Below are 12,268 nucleotides of genomic sequence, written 5' to 3'. Positions count from 1 at the left end.
GGCCAACAGCCTGTGGGAAGTATCACTCTGACAAATGGCAAAGAACTTGCTCTGGAGTGTTTAATTACCACAGGGGGAGAGAGACCCTGGAGATGTTCCTGTACTCACCAGACAGAAAAGCAAACTCTTTCATCAGATCATCACTGATGTCCTTTGCACAGATGGGTATTGCAGTTTCTGGAGAAAGGGAAAAGCAGCAATCAAAATAAAGCACAAATCCAAAGCAAACACATTTATCAGTGAGTTAATCCAAAGGTGGAACCCGAACTTCCCTAAACTATACGTGAAATTGTGTAATAAAGGATATGTGGATCTTAGAGATGTTATTTCTAATGTTTCTAATGACTCTGACAGGGTGAAAGCCACGAGTCAGCAACAAATGTATTCCACTAGATGCACCAAGGGAGCACTGCCCTCCCCTCAGTGGGCCATTTCCAGTGCAAATTTTTATATTTTGGAGTCAGCAATCCCTCTCCCTGTTTTACCCAGTGCCTCCCAGCCCTGGCAATGCAATGGGCTGAGGTTTCTGCTGGGAGCTGCAGCACCCAAGGCTGCTGCCCTTTCAGGCTGTGCCAGTCCTTAATTTTGCACAAATAACCCCCTGAAATCATGCTTCCACCTGGCACGGGGCCACAGCCATTGCAGAGGCTGCTGTTCTTATGGTCAGTTATTAGACTTCTTCCTAATTAAATCATGGCAGAGCTGTTTCAATGCCATATTTAGCACCAGGATCGTTTCAGAGGCAATGAAGCACATCAGAACAACACACACAACTTCACCTCTCCCTGGGAGAGGAAACAAAGACCACACTGACTAAACACAACAGGAGCCTAAAGCTGGCAGACATTTTTCTGGATTATCTATAAACGGAATGACAGCTAAAAATCAAACATCCTTGTTCCTGCAAATAAATGTTTTGAAGCACATCTATGCAGATTAAAATCCTTGGGCTTTCTGATAATCAAATTTTAAACACTGATTATTTCCCAGAGTTGGTCCTAGGGAATAATCTTCTGGCTGCTTTAAATCAGACAGGCTGCATACTTCAGCACACTCCAGTATAATCAATATTTATTCTATTTCCCCTTTTTTCAAAAGCTTTCTGGTCACTTCTCCTTTATCTGAAGGGTTTTCAGGCCTGCTCTGGCTGTCAGGTGCTGCAGCCCAGATGTGTTTGGGGGTCACTGTGCCTCCCAAATTCCCCAGCCAGGGCTGCTCCCAGGCACACACACTGCTGGGTTCCCCTCCTGTGGATAAAAATGGGATTTGTGCTTGTTGAGGATGGAGCCCCAGTCCCACTGGCATCTACAGAAACATTCTTGATTTTAACAGGCCCTAGAATTGGTCTTGGTGAGGAAGAAGTTTGTCTTGCAAAGATATTTCAAATATTTGTCTCTCATTCAACCTCTTCACCCAGCTTGAGGACAAGCAGCAGCAAGAGATTTCTTCTCTATTTGTGGATTCCTTTTTTCACCAGGTCAGTGGTTTCATACTGATAAAATTCACATTTAACAACCTAATGAGCTCCAACACATGAACCAGATGACACCAAACATGTGCCATTGCAAACACAAGAGAAAAGCCCATGCTGTGCCCATGTGTTTGTCACAAACCATTGTGGCTGCCTGGTCCCCAAACACACCCTGCCCAGCCCTGGCTGCCCCAAAAGGCAGCAGCAGCCAGGGCTGGATGTGCTGGGACACCCAGGGCAGCCCCAGCACCACCCTGCAGCAATCGTGGGCTGGGTTGGGCTCTGCCCTGCTGCCAGAGGGATGAGCCAGCAACTGAGGCTGGGCAGGAACAGGCTGCAGAAAGGGAGCTCTCCTTTAAAGAAAACATCTCTTGGTTTAAGGGTTTCACAGGGCATGGTCTCCCTGAGAACCCTGCCAAGGTGCAGGGAGGCAGGGGGAGCCTGTGCCCATCCTGTGGGACAACCCAACAGGACACAGGAGCAGGATGCTGCCCCTGGGCAAGGCCAGGCACAACAACAGCCTGATTGTGCTTGATCAGAGCCACTCCCTGGGCAGCTCATCCCTGCACCCACCCTGTGCTGCCCGCTGAGCCCAACCTCCTGGGCAAACACTGGGGCAAATCAAGGGCTGGCACCAAACCCAGAGCGCTGCTGTGCCCGAGGCACTCGGTGGGTGCTGCTGTAAACCCTCCACAGACCTTTGTCCTCTGATATTAATCTCTGCAGAAAGGGCAGAGCAAGGCAGGGAGGCACCAACGGCTCTCAAACAAGGCTTCAGCTGATGCTCTGCTCAATCTGGGGATTTTCATTTAAGGCCACTCTTGGGACAGCACAGAGGAGAGCCCAGGGCCCTGCCCTGTGAGCAGCACAGCCTGCCCTGGCACAGGGGGCACAAGGCAGGGCTTCAGCAAAGTCCACTCATTTCTTTCCAAGCCAAAAGGAGCCTTTGTGCCCAGCAGCTGTTACAAAACCAAGCCTGAGCTCCCCACACAGCACCTCACAAACTGCTGTCCCCACAGCTGGCACCACCTCCAGGTTTAGGGTCTGACTGAAAACCAGCAGCAGCACCTGGGTGGGAAATGGTCACAACAGTGGAGAGTCACTTTTATACAGTTCTAAAATGGCCATTCATAAAGTGCTGCAGTTACTGCATCCAGAGGCTCCTTGCAGGGGGAGACTGTGGCCCTGGTACAGAGTTTTGGAGGCTGCATGAAGCCAAGCAGGGAAAAGACAAAGGGGGAATTTGGGGCTCTGCAGCCCATGAGGGAACCAGTGTGGCTCAGCCAGGAGCCCTGCAGAGCCTGTCCTGCCCCCAGGACACTGTTCCTGCTGGGCTGTGTCAGTCTGTCCTGACCCCAGGACACTCTGCTGGGCTGTGTCAGTCTGTCCTGCCCCCAGGACACTGTCCCTGCTGGGCTGTGTCAGTCTGTCCTGCCCAGGACAGGACACTCTGCTGGGCTGTGTCAGTCTGTCCTGCCCCCAGGACACTCTGCTGGGCTGTGTCAGTCTGTCCTGCCCCCAGGACACTCTGCTGGGCTGTGTCAGTCTGTCCTGCCCAGGACACTCTGCTGGGCTGTGTCAGTCTGTCCTGCCCCCAGGACACTCTGCTGGGCTGTGTCAGTCTGTCCTGCCCAGGACACTCTGCTGGGCTGTGTCAGTCTGTCCTGCCCAGGACAGGACACTCTGCTGGGCTGTGTCAGTCTGTCCTGCCCCCAGGACACTGTCCCTGCTGGGCTGTGTCAGTCTGTCCTGCCCCCAGGACACTGTCCCTGCTGGGCTGTGTCAGTCTGTCCTGCCCCCAGGACACTGTCCCTGCTGGGCTGTGTCAGTCTGTCCTGCCCCCAGGACACTCTCCCTGCTGGGCTGTGTCTGTCTGTCCTGCCCAGGACAGGACACTCTGCTGGGCTGTGTCAGTCTGTCCTGCCCAGGACACTCTCCCTGCTGGGCTGTGTCTGTCTGTCCTGCCCAGGACAGGACACTCTGCTGGGCTGTGTCAGTCTGTCCTGCCCAGGACAGGACACTCTCCCTGCTGGGCTGTGTCAGTCTGTCCTGCCCAGAACAGGACACTCTGCTGGGCTGTGTCAGTCTGTCCTGCCCCCAGGACACTGTCCCTGCTGGGCTGTGTCAGTCTGTCCTGCCCCCAGGACACTGTCCCTGCTGGGCTGTGTCAGTCTGTCCTGCCCCCAGGACACTGTCCCTGCTGGGCTGTGTCTGTCTGTCCTGCCCAGGACACTGTCCCTGCTGGGCACAGGCAGAGCGGGTGTTTACACAGCACCCATGGGATCCAGCCCTGGGAGGGGCTGGCACACGCAGGTGGCACGAGGCTGATGGAGCCAGCCCACGGCACGTGTGGCACTCAGCAGCTCCCTGTGCTCCCAGCAGAGCCTGCTCTGTTCAGAGGGTGACTTACAGGGCCTGGCTGGGGCAGAGAACAGACAGCCAGGGTCCTGGGGCTGCTTCCTGGGTGTGACAGCCAACGCTGGGGTAGCCAGGAGCAAATGGTGTCCCCAGTGGCTCCGGGTGCCCACCTGGGACAGAACAGGCAGTGCCAGCAGGGCTGGCAAAGGGCCATGAGCACCCTGATGCCAAGGGCAGGGAGGACCCTGCAGCCCCCAGCCAGCAGCTGCTGCAGGTGCCCATGGCTGTGTCAGACTGGCACCCAGGGCAGTGCTGAGCCCTGCTGCAGGTGCTGGACTAACCTGGGCACCAGGGTGAGCCATGGAATCCCTTGGAATTCCAGCTGGTGTGCCATTCCCCGTGCCAAGCGGGGACACAAAAGACACATTAAAATATTTATGGCAGAAAGCTTCAACGCCTGTGACTGCTGCAAGTGCCTTTGTCCCCAGAGCCCCTGGGGACAGCCCACTCCTCTCTGTGGCCAGGGGCTCACCTGCACCCCCTGAGCCCTGGCTCAGCCTGCAGCACCTGCTGCCTGCCCAGAGCCAGCCAAAGGCAGCTTTCATCCCAAGGGAAAGGTCAGCAGGGAGGTTTATGTATGGCTGTTCCTCTGGGAGATACGATGGGCTGATCCCAAGGGGGATGGCCCCTGCAAGGCCTGGGTCCTGCACGTGGCACCAAAGTCCCACCAGATTAGCCCATCCCCAGGAGCGGTGCCTTGGTCACCTCCCCAGGTTCAAGGACTCCCTGAACTCTCTTTTCTCCGACTGGGGGGGATTGTTAAGAACAGCTCACTCTATTTCCAAGCTCCTTCTTCTCCTTGTCCCCAAGCACCTGCTCCAGCACGGCGTGGGAAGCAGCAGCAGATGGTTCTCTCCTGTGACCCAGGGCTGTGCATCTCCTGCAAAGCCTTCCAGGGCTTGTGTGCATGAGAGCTTCAGTGCAGGCACATCCCCAGCACCCAGCCTGGGGGTGTGCTCACCCAGAAACCACACAGCAAAAAAAGGAAAGCTCCTGAAAAACCACAATGACCTTTTCAAAAGGCTTAGATTTAGACACACTGAGGATAAGAGGAAAAGGGCAAAAAAAAGGTGCTGTGAAAGGAAAAGAAGACAAGAAATAGAAAATGTTAACTGGGTGCAATTCAGGTTTGGGTGCCATCAGCCAGGCAGTGTGAGTGACCCATGGAGGAGTGTCCCCATGGGACAGCCATGCCCCAGGAACAGCAGGAGCCAGCCCTGTGCCCAAACAGGGCAGCAACCACCACACCCAGGAGTGCACTGAGCCAGGGCTCTGGCTCCAGAGCATCCCAGTGCCAGCCTGGGGCACAGCAGAGCATCCCAGTGCCAGGCATGTCCCAGGAGCAGCAGCACAGAGCATCCCAGTGCCAGGCATGCCCACAGGAACAGCACAGAGCATCCCAGTGCCAGCCTGGGGCACAGCAGAGCATCCCAGTGCCAGGCATGCCCACAGGAACAGCAGCACAGAGCATCCCAGTGCCAGGCATGCCCACATCAGCACAGAGCATCCCAGTGCCAGGCATGCCCCAGGAACAGCACAGAGCATCCCAGTGCCAGGCATGCCCACAGGAACAGCAGCACAGAGCATCCCAGTGCCAGGCATGCCCTCAGGAACAGCACAGAGCATCCCAGTGCCAGGCATGCCCCAGGAACAGCAGCACAGAGCATCCCAGTACCAGGCATGCCCCAGGAACAGCAGCACAGAGCATCCCAGTGCCAGGCATGCCCCAGGATCAGCACAGAGCATCCCAGTGCCAGGCATGCCCACAGGAGCTGCAGAGCATCCCAGTGCCAGGCATGCCCCATGAACAGCACAGAGCATCCCAGTGCCAGGCATGCCCACAGGAACAGCAGCACAGAGCATCCCAGTGCCAGGCATGCCCACATCAGCACAGAGCATCCCAGTGCCAGGCATGCCCCAGGAACAGCAGCACAGAGCATCCCAGTACCAGGCATGCCCCAGGAGCTGCAGTGGGACAGCAGGAGCAGCCAGGGCACTGGGGTGGCACAGCTGCAGCCACTGCTGACACCCAAACCAGCACAGCCCCACTCCTGCTGGGCAGCCACTGCTGCCACAGGACGAGGTGCCGCCAGCCAAGGAGCCCAGAGCCATGGAAATGCCATCCTGCCACACAGTCCTGGGAGCTGCAGGGAGCACAGGGGCTGCAGGAGCCCTGGCTGAGCCACGCTGCCCGTGAGGAGGAGGAAGAGGAGGAAGAGGAGGAAGAGGAGGAGGAAGAGGAGGAGGAAGAGGAGGAGGAAGAGGAGGAAGAGGAGGAAGAGGAGGAAGAGGAGGAAGAGGAGGAAGAGGAGGAAGAGGAGGAAGAGGAGGAAGAGGAGGAAGAGGAGGAAGAGGAGGAAGAGGAGGAAGAGGAGGAAGAGGAGGAAGAGGAGGATCTTCAGGGGAGGTTAAAGATCCCCTCTGCTGGAGACCATGGAGTTTTGGGGCCTGGGGCTGGTGGGGAGGGAATCTCTTCCAGTTTATATTTAGCAGCTGAGAAACTGGGGAGGCTTTGCTAAGAAAAGGTGAAGCAAAAGCAAATTAAGCAGCAGCAAGGCTTAGCTGTTGCCTCCTGCTATGCTGTGATGTTTTCATGGCCAATCAGAGAAACCCCACTCTCCCAGCACACCGAAGGAAGCACAAATTGGGAATGATAAAAGCCAGCTCCACCATACATGGATTCACGTCAGCTGCAGAAATGTAATAAAAGATTCCCAACACCCCCTCTTTTGGATTCAGCCTCGGTGTGGGAGTTGAGAAAATCTAGTTTCCTGCATTTCTAACATGTAGCAGCTCCAATGTACTTTAGTTGTCTCCTTTTCCCAGCTTCAGGCACTCCTCCCTTACCAAAGAGAGCAGTCCATGTGTTTGCCCATCAGCACCAGGGCACCCCTGCCAGCTGTGCAGGCAAAGGCACATTTAGTATTTAGCACACATCTTCCCAGTCCAAACAATCGGCCCCTAAACCAGAGCCCATTCAGCACAAAAGACTTCCAAAACCCAATAAAAATATACAGACATCAGTAACCTTCCCATCATCATTCAGCACCATGCAAACGCTGATTTTTCAAAGAGAAATTGCAGCACAAAGCAACTCCTGGGAGATATTTCAGCAGTAAATCCTGGGGCCTCACTGGCTGCCTGGAGAAGCTGGAATGAAGTTCACTGAGGACACTGGAACAACTCCTTTCACAGCTGACACAGCCAGGAAACTACACTGTGCAGCCAGGTTCCCCCAATGGCATCACCTGGAAACTCTACTGTAAAGCAAGGGAAAATAAACACAATTTTTCCCGAACTGAGAGTGGAAATGCCCAACTCTGGCATTTCCAAGCAAAAGCACATTTGCAGATCCAGCTGATGCTCCTGCAGCAGAGCAGGCCTGTGCAATGGAGAGGGAGGTGGGGAGGACACTGCTGGTGCTTGCTGGCTGTCACCCCCTGCTTGCCCTGACAGACACTCCCAGAGCAGCAGAAAACTGTGCTGGGCTAGGGAACAGCTCTGCCCAGGACATCCTGACTCATCCCTGCCCTAAAAGCAATTCCAGCATGGCCTGGGAGCAAAAAGGAAGAAAGAAAGAAAACAACCCAGCCCCTGGCACCATCACTCCTCAGACTGCAGCTCCTGTGCCCAGCCGCTTTCCACTGGCCTGGCATTGCCCAGCGTGAGGGAAGCTGGCAGCAGAGCAGGCTGGGCAGGGCCCTGCCCTGTGCTCAGCACATGGCCCCAGCAGCCCCTGTCACAGCGACACGTGGCTGTGCACAGAGCCTGGGGCTGCTCTGGGGCTGCTCTGGGGCTCCAGCGCTCCCCTGCAAGTCCCACCTGCCAAAACCAAGGCTAACAAAGGCTCCCGTGGCAGCACAACCAGGGGCAGGGTCCCAGCCCTAACCCCCATCCCCAGGCACTCTGTGTCTCCGGGCATCCTCTCGTTCAGTGGCAAACAGAGCTCTTTGGGAAGCTCTTTCTTTCCCTCACCATGTTTTACACCTCAGTTGTTCCCTCCCACACAGCCCTGCTGTCACTGCACTTTTGTCCTGGTACATGAATGATAACCATTAAAGTGGTTGTAGCAAATGTGCTGCAGGGAGAGGAAGCACATCCCACGTACTACTGAGTGCTCCAGACTGCTCCTGCTCCGTGGGCCACCCCGGGGGCCTGGCTGATGCCAGCACAGAGCTCCTGGGGGCTGCCCTGGTTCTGCCATGCTCTGGGGGAGCCCAAGCCATCTTAGAGATGGGAATGGCCATGAAGAGCTTGGCATTTTTACTGCCTTTTATCTAAGGCAGGTACAGGTTTCTACCAGAAACAACCAACAAGTTTCCAGGACTGCTGCATGTAGGGAAATGGTTAAAACATGGTCCCAGATCAGGCTGAACGCTCAGAAATTGGCAATAAGGGAAAAAAGCTTCTGATTTATTTTTAATCTCATGATTTGGAGAGCCTTACTCAACTTTGTCTCTTTCTCAACGTTTTATTTTCAGAACCTGTGTGGATGCCAAATCATGGGTCCGGATCCTGCAGCTATAACCACACAAGTGTGCCTTTGTGGGGGTATTTTGGCTCTGCATGACCATTACACAAAGGTCATCTGCCAAAAGCTGGCTGGGAGGGAAGACTCATGCTCAGAAGAAACCCACTGCCTGCTTTCACCTGGTTCCCAGTACACAGCTCACAGCAGGCGTGTCCCCATGGCCGTGGCACCAGCTCCTGCTCCAGCAGTGGGGCTGTTCCACACCAACAGCAGCACAAAGAGCATTTACCCACATCCATGCTGTTCCACACCAACAGCAGCACAAGGAGCATTTACCCACATCCATGCTGTTCCACACCAACAGCAGCACAAGGAGCATTTACCCACATCCATGCTTCCATGCCACAGCAGCAGCAGCACAAGGAGCATTTACCCACATCCATGCTGTTCCATGCCACAGCAGCACAAGGAGCATTTACCCACATCCATGCTGTTCCATGCCACAGCAGCAGCAGCACAAAGAGCATTTACCCACATCCATGCTGTTCCATGCCACAGCAGCACAAAGAGCATTTACCCACATCCATTCAAGCAGCATCCCTTGCTAACTGACCGTGACACCCCTGCCTACACGTACCTGCCCCATTTGAGGGTGCAGGGAGGGGAACAGGGCAGGCCTTGGGCAGGGCAGGCAGAGCAGCAGGTGCTGTGGCACCACCTCACAGGAGCATGGACACAGCAGCTCTGGGGAGCAGGGGACACGTTGGTAGAGCCCTCACCTGTGACCTACCCCTGGCAGATTCCTCCTGCACCCCAGCTGTGCCTTGCAAAGATGTCAAGAGGGCTGGCACTAGACAGGGAGCCTTTTTTGGGTCCGTGTGTCTTTTCTGTGCCCAGCACAGCTGCAAGCCCTCCACCAGCTGCACACCAACAAGGAGTGATGGCTCTGCCTGCTTCCACTCCTGCCCAGGTAGGCGTCCCCTAGTGAGCCTGGAGCCACCCGAGGACCCCTTCCCCTCCTGGCTTGGGAAAGACCTCACTACAAAAACACCTGTAACAAAAACACCTGTAACTCCCCTCACTGCAAAAACACCTGTAACTCCCCTCACTGCAAAAACACCTGTAACTCCCCTCGCGAAATCAGGAAAGCAATGAAAAAGTGAGGGCTCCACACAACTTCTGAGCACATCACCGTCCACCAAAGGAAACATCGCTGAGGCAGCTACGGCCTGAGATAAGGGATCAGATTGCATCTGCTTCTCACGTTCAGGGTGTGCGGGCACAAAAGCACAGCGGCTTCAGTACAATGCTGAATTCCCGACACAGCCGGGCGTTCGGGGGTGCTTGGGGACACGGGACACGGGAGGGGACCGAGGTGTCTGACAGAGGAGCACACCTCACACACATCTATCCCCTGCTTCCCACCCGGGGACGGGCAGCCACGGCCAGAGCTGAGCTACGACTTCCAGGGAAGAGCTCTTCATTGTGGCCACGGGAGCCGCGCCGGGGCTCGCACGGGAGAACATCCATCCTCGGGCCGGGCAGCGCCTGCCGCCGGCACCGGGCACTCGGGGCGCTCCGGGCACCCCGGGCACTCTGGCCACGCAGTCGGGCACCCCGGGCACATCGGACGCTCCGGGCACCCCGGGCACTCCGGGCGCTCCGGCCGCGCACTCGGTGACACCGGCACCGCCGGCAGCGCGGGGACAAGGCTCTGCTGAGCCCCTGGGGCCGTCCGCACCCACCGTGCCGTCCGTGAATGAATAACAGAGCAGCAGCTCGAACCCTGGGCCAGCCGCGAGAGACGGACCCTGCCGGGCTCCCGCGGGCAGCGGCACCGAGCGCGCAGAACGCGCCCGGCACCGGCAGCGGCAGCGGCAGCGAGGAGGGATGGGGCGGGAGGGATGGGGCGGGAGGGCCGGGGCACCCCCGGCACCCCTGCCCGCGGTGCCGCTGCCCCAGGGTGTCCGGGAAAGCCGCTGTCCCCCCGCCGCCCGGGCACCTGCGAGCCCCGCGGCCCGGCCGCCCGCACTCACCGGCGGCGGCGGCCTCCAGCAGCGCGGCGGCGCGGAGCAGGCGGTAGTAGCGCTCCATGTCCCCCGCCGAGGTGCCGCCCGGCGGGGGCCCGCCCGGGGCCGGGGCCGGGGCCAGGGCCATGCCGCGGGCAGCGCTCCCCGCCCGCAGCGCCCGCTCCGCGCCCCGGGCCCGACGGGCGGGGCCGCCGCCTCTGCCCGCCCCGGCCCCGCCCCGGCCCCGCCCCGGCCCGGTACTGGCACCGCCCCCGGCACCGCCCCGGTACCGGCACCGCCTCCGCCCTGGTACCGGCACCGCCTCCGCCCTGGTACCGCCCCGGCCCCGGCCCGGCACTGGCACCACCCCAGTACCGGCACCGCCTCTGCCCGCCGCTGGCACCGCTCCGCACCGCCCCGGTACCGGTACCGGTACTGGCACCGCCCCCGGCCGCGCCCCGGTCCGGTACTGGCACCGCCCCCGGCCCCGCCCCGGTACCGGTACCGGCACCGCTGCCCCCGGGCATTTCTTTCCCTTTTTTTTAGCTCCTTACCCGGCTTTTTCCTTTCTGGTTTGTTTGTTTGTTTGTTTGTTTGTTTGTTTGTTTCCTTCCCTTTTTCTGCCGTTTTTTCCCTCTTCCACCCCTTCCTCTTTTCCCCCTTTTTTCCCCTTTATTCCTTTTTCTTTTTCCCCTTTTTTCCTTTCGCCCTTTTTCTGGATTTCTTTAGTTTAGACCCTTCCCCCTTTCTCCTCCTTTTTCCCCTCTTTTTTCCCTTTTTCTTTTCCCCCTTCCCCCTTTTTTCCATTCCCCTATTTTTCCTCTTTTGCCCCTTCTTTTTAGTCTTTTTTCCAGTATTTCCTTCTGTTCCCTCTTTTGTTTCTCCCTCCTTCCCCCCCTGCCTTTTCCCTCCTCTCCCTTTTCCCCTTCCTTTCCTTTCCCTCCCCTTTCAGTCCTTTTTTTTTTCTTTAATTCACCATATACCCAGTGCACCCCAGCAAACCATCCTGCAGCTGGATTTACTCCCTGCCTTAGTGCCTACAGCACTTCTGGAGGGGAAAAAAAAAAACCAAACAAAAAACCATTTCCATCCTTTGCAAGCAGCATTCTAGCAAATTCCTTGAACGATTTATGAGCACTACATTAAATTGTACTCCAGCCAGTGCTGGCCAGAGCTCCAAGCACAGCACTGGGCTGACCCATCAGTCTCACTTTTCCTGATGCTGAGACTCCAACGATGCCAGCTCATTCTCTCAGGAGCCTGAGCTGCCCAGGAAGGCAGCATGGAAAAGTAGATGCTCCTGTTTTTCCAAAACAACCTTTTAATTATGCTCTTTACTATAATAGCAGCCTTTTTCCAACACTTCAGCAGTCAGGGCTATTAATTAAAGAGCCGTGGTCTAACAGTGGTAATATAAAATCCAGCATCTTTTGGTAGGCCCTTCTCACACTGATACAGAATTTTTCAAGGAAAAACAATCAGCCAGTGCTCCTTGTTGGTGCCACAGCAGGTTCTCACCACCACAGTTTGGACAGATGACTTTCTGTCTGGTCTTAAAGCACTTCTTATGTGTGTGACAGGGACAGTTCATGTGCAGGTACTCATGAAAAATCCGTCTGATACACAAGGCTACAAGCCAAGAAAGAGCCTTGCCACATTCCTGCTGTGTTCTTATCACAGGAATGCTGTTTGTCCCAAACTGCCCCGGCCCAGGGAGAACGGGACCCATCCAGGTGCTGAAAGTCCCTGCTCTGCCCCACCTCAGTGCAGGGGATGCTCTGCTGGAGCTGGGACTCATCCCCCCGAGTGTCACACACCCGCTTCCGACACAGGGTTTGGGGAGAACGGAGCCACCCCAGGAAGATGCAGCTGCCACCCCCAAGGTTTCACAATCAATCA

At 56.7% G+C, this 12,268-nt stretch overlaps 1 protein-coding gene across 1 annotated transcript in view; it reads right to left on the bottom strand.

The window, feature by feature from the left end:
• LOC118698689 (proto-oncogene DBL-like) overlaps positions 1-10,534 on the bottom strand; it is a 28,562-nt gene extending 18,028 nt beyond the window's left edge. Inside the window, exons 1-2 of the mRNA XM_036402170.2 lie at positions 10,397-10,534; positions 109-177 (exon numbers count right to left, since the gene is read on the bottom strand). Coding sequence (XP_036258063.1) covers positions 109-177; positions 10,397-10,517 — 190 coding nt within the window. The 5' untranslated portion in view covers positions 10,518-10,534. The remainder of the gene's footprint in view (positions 1-108; positions 178-10,396) is intronic.
• Between the last annotated feature and the right edge of the window lie 1,734 nt (positions 10,535-12,268).

Source organism: Molothrus ater, chromosome 14 (assembly GCF_012460135.2).
Source record: "Molothrus ater isolate BHLD 08-10-18 breed brown headed cowbird chromosome 14, BPBGC_Mater_1.1, whole genome shotgun sequence".
In the NCBI taxonomy this organism is placed as follows: domain Eukaryota; kingdom Metazoa; phylum Chordata; class Aves; order Passeriformes; family Icteridae; genus Molothrus; species Molothrus ater.
Note: the sequence above shows the minus strand (reverse complement) of the source record. Positions and strands in the feature narration are given on the sequence as shown.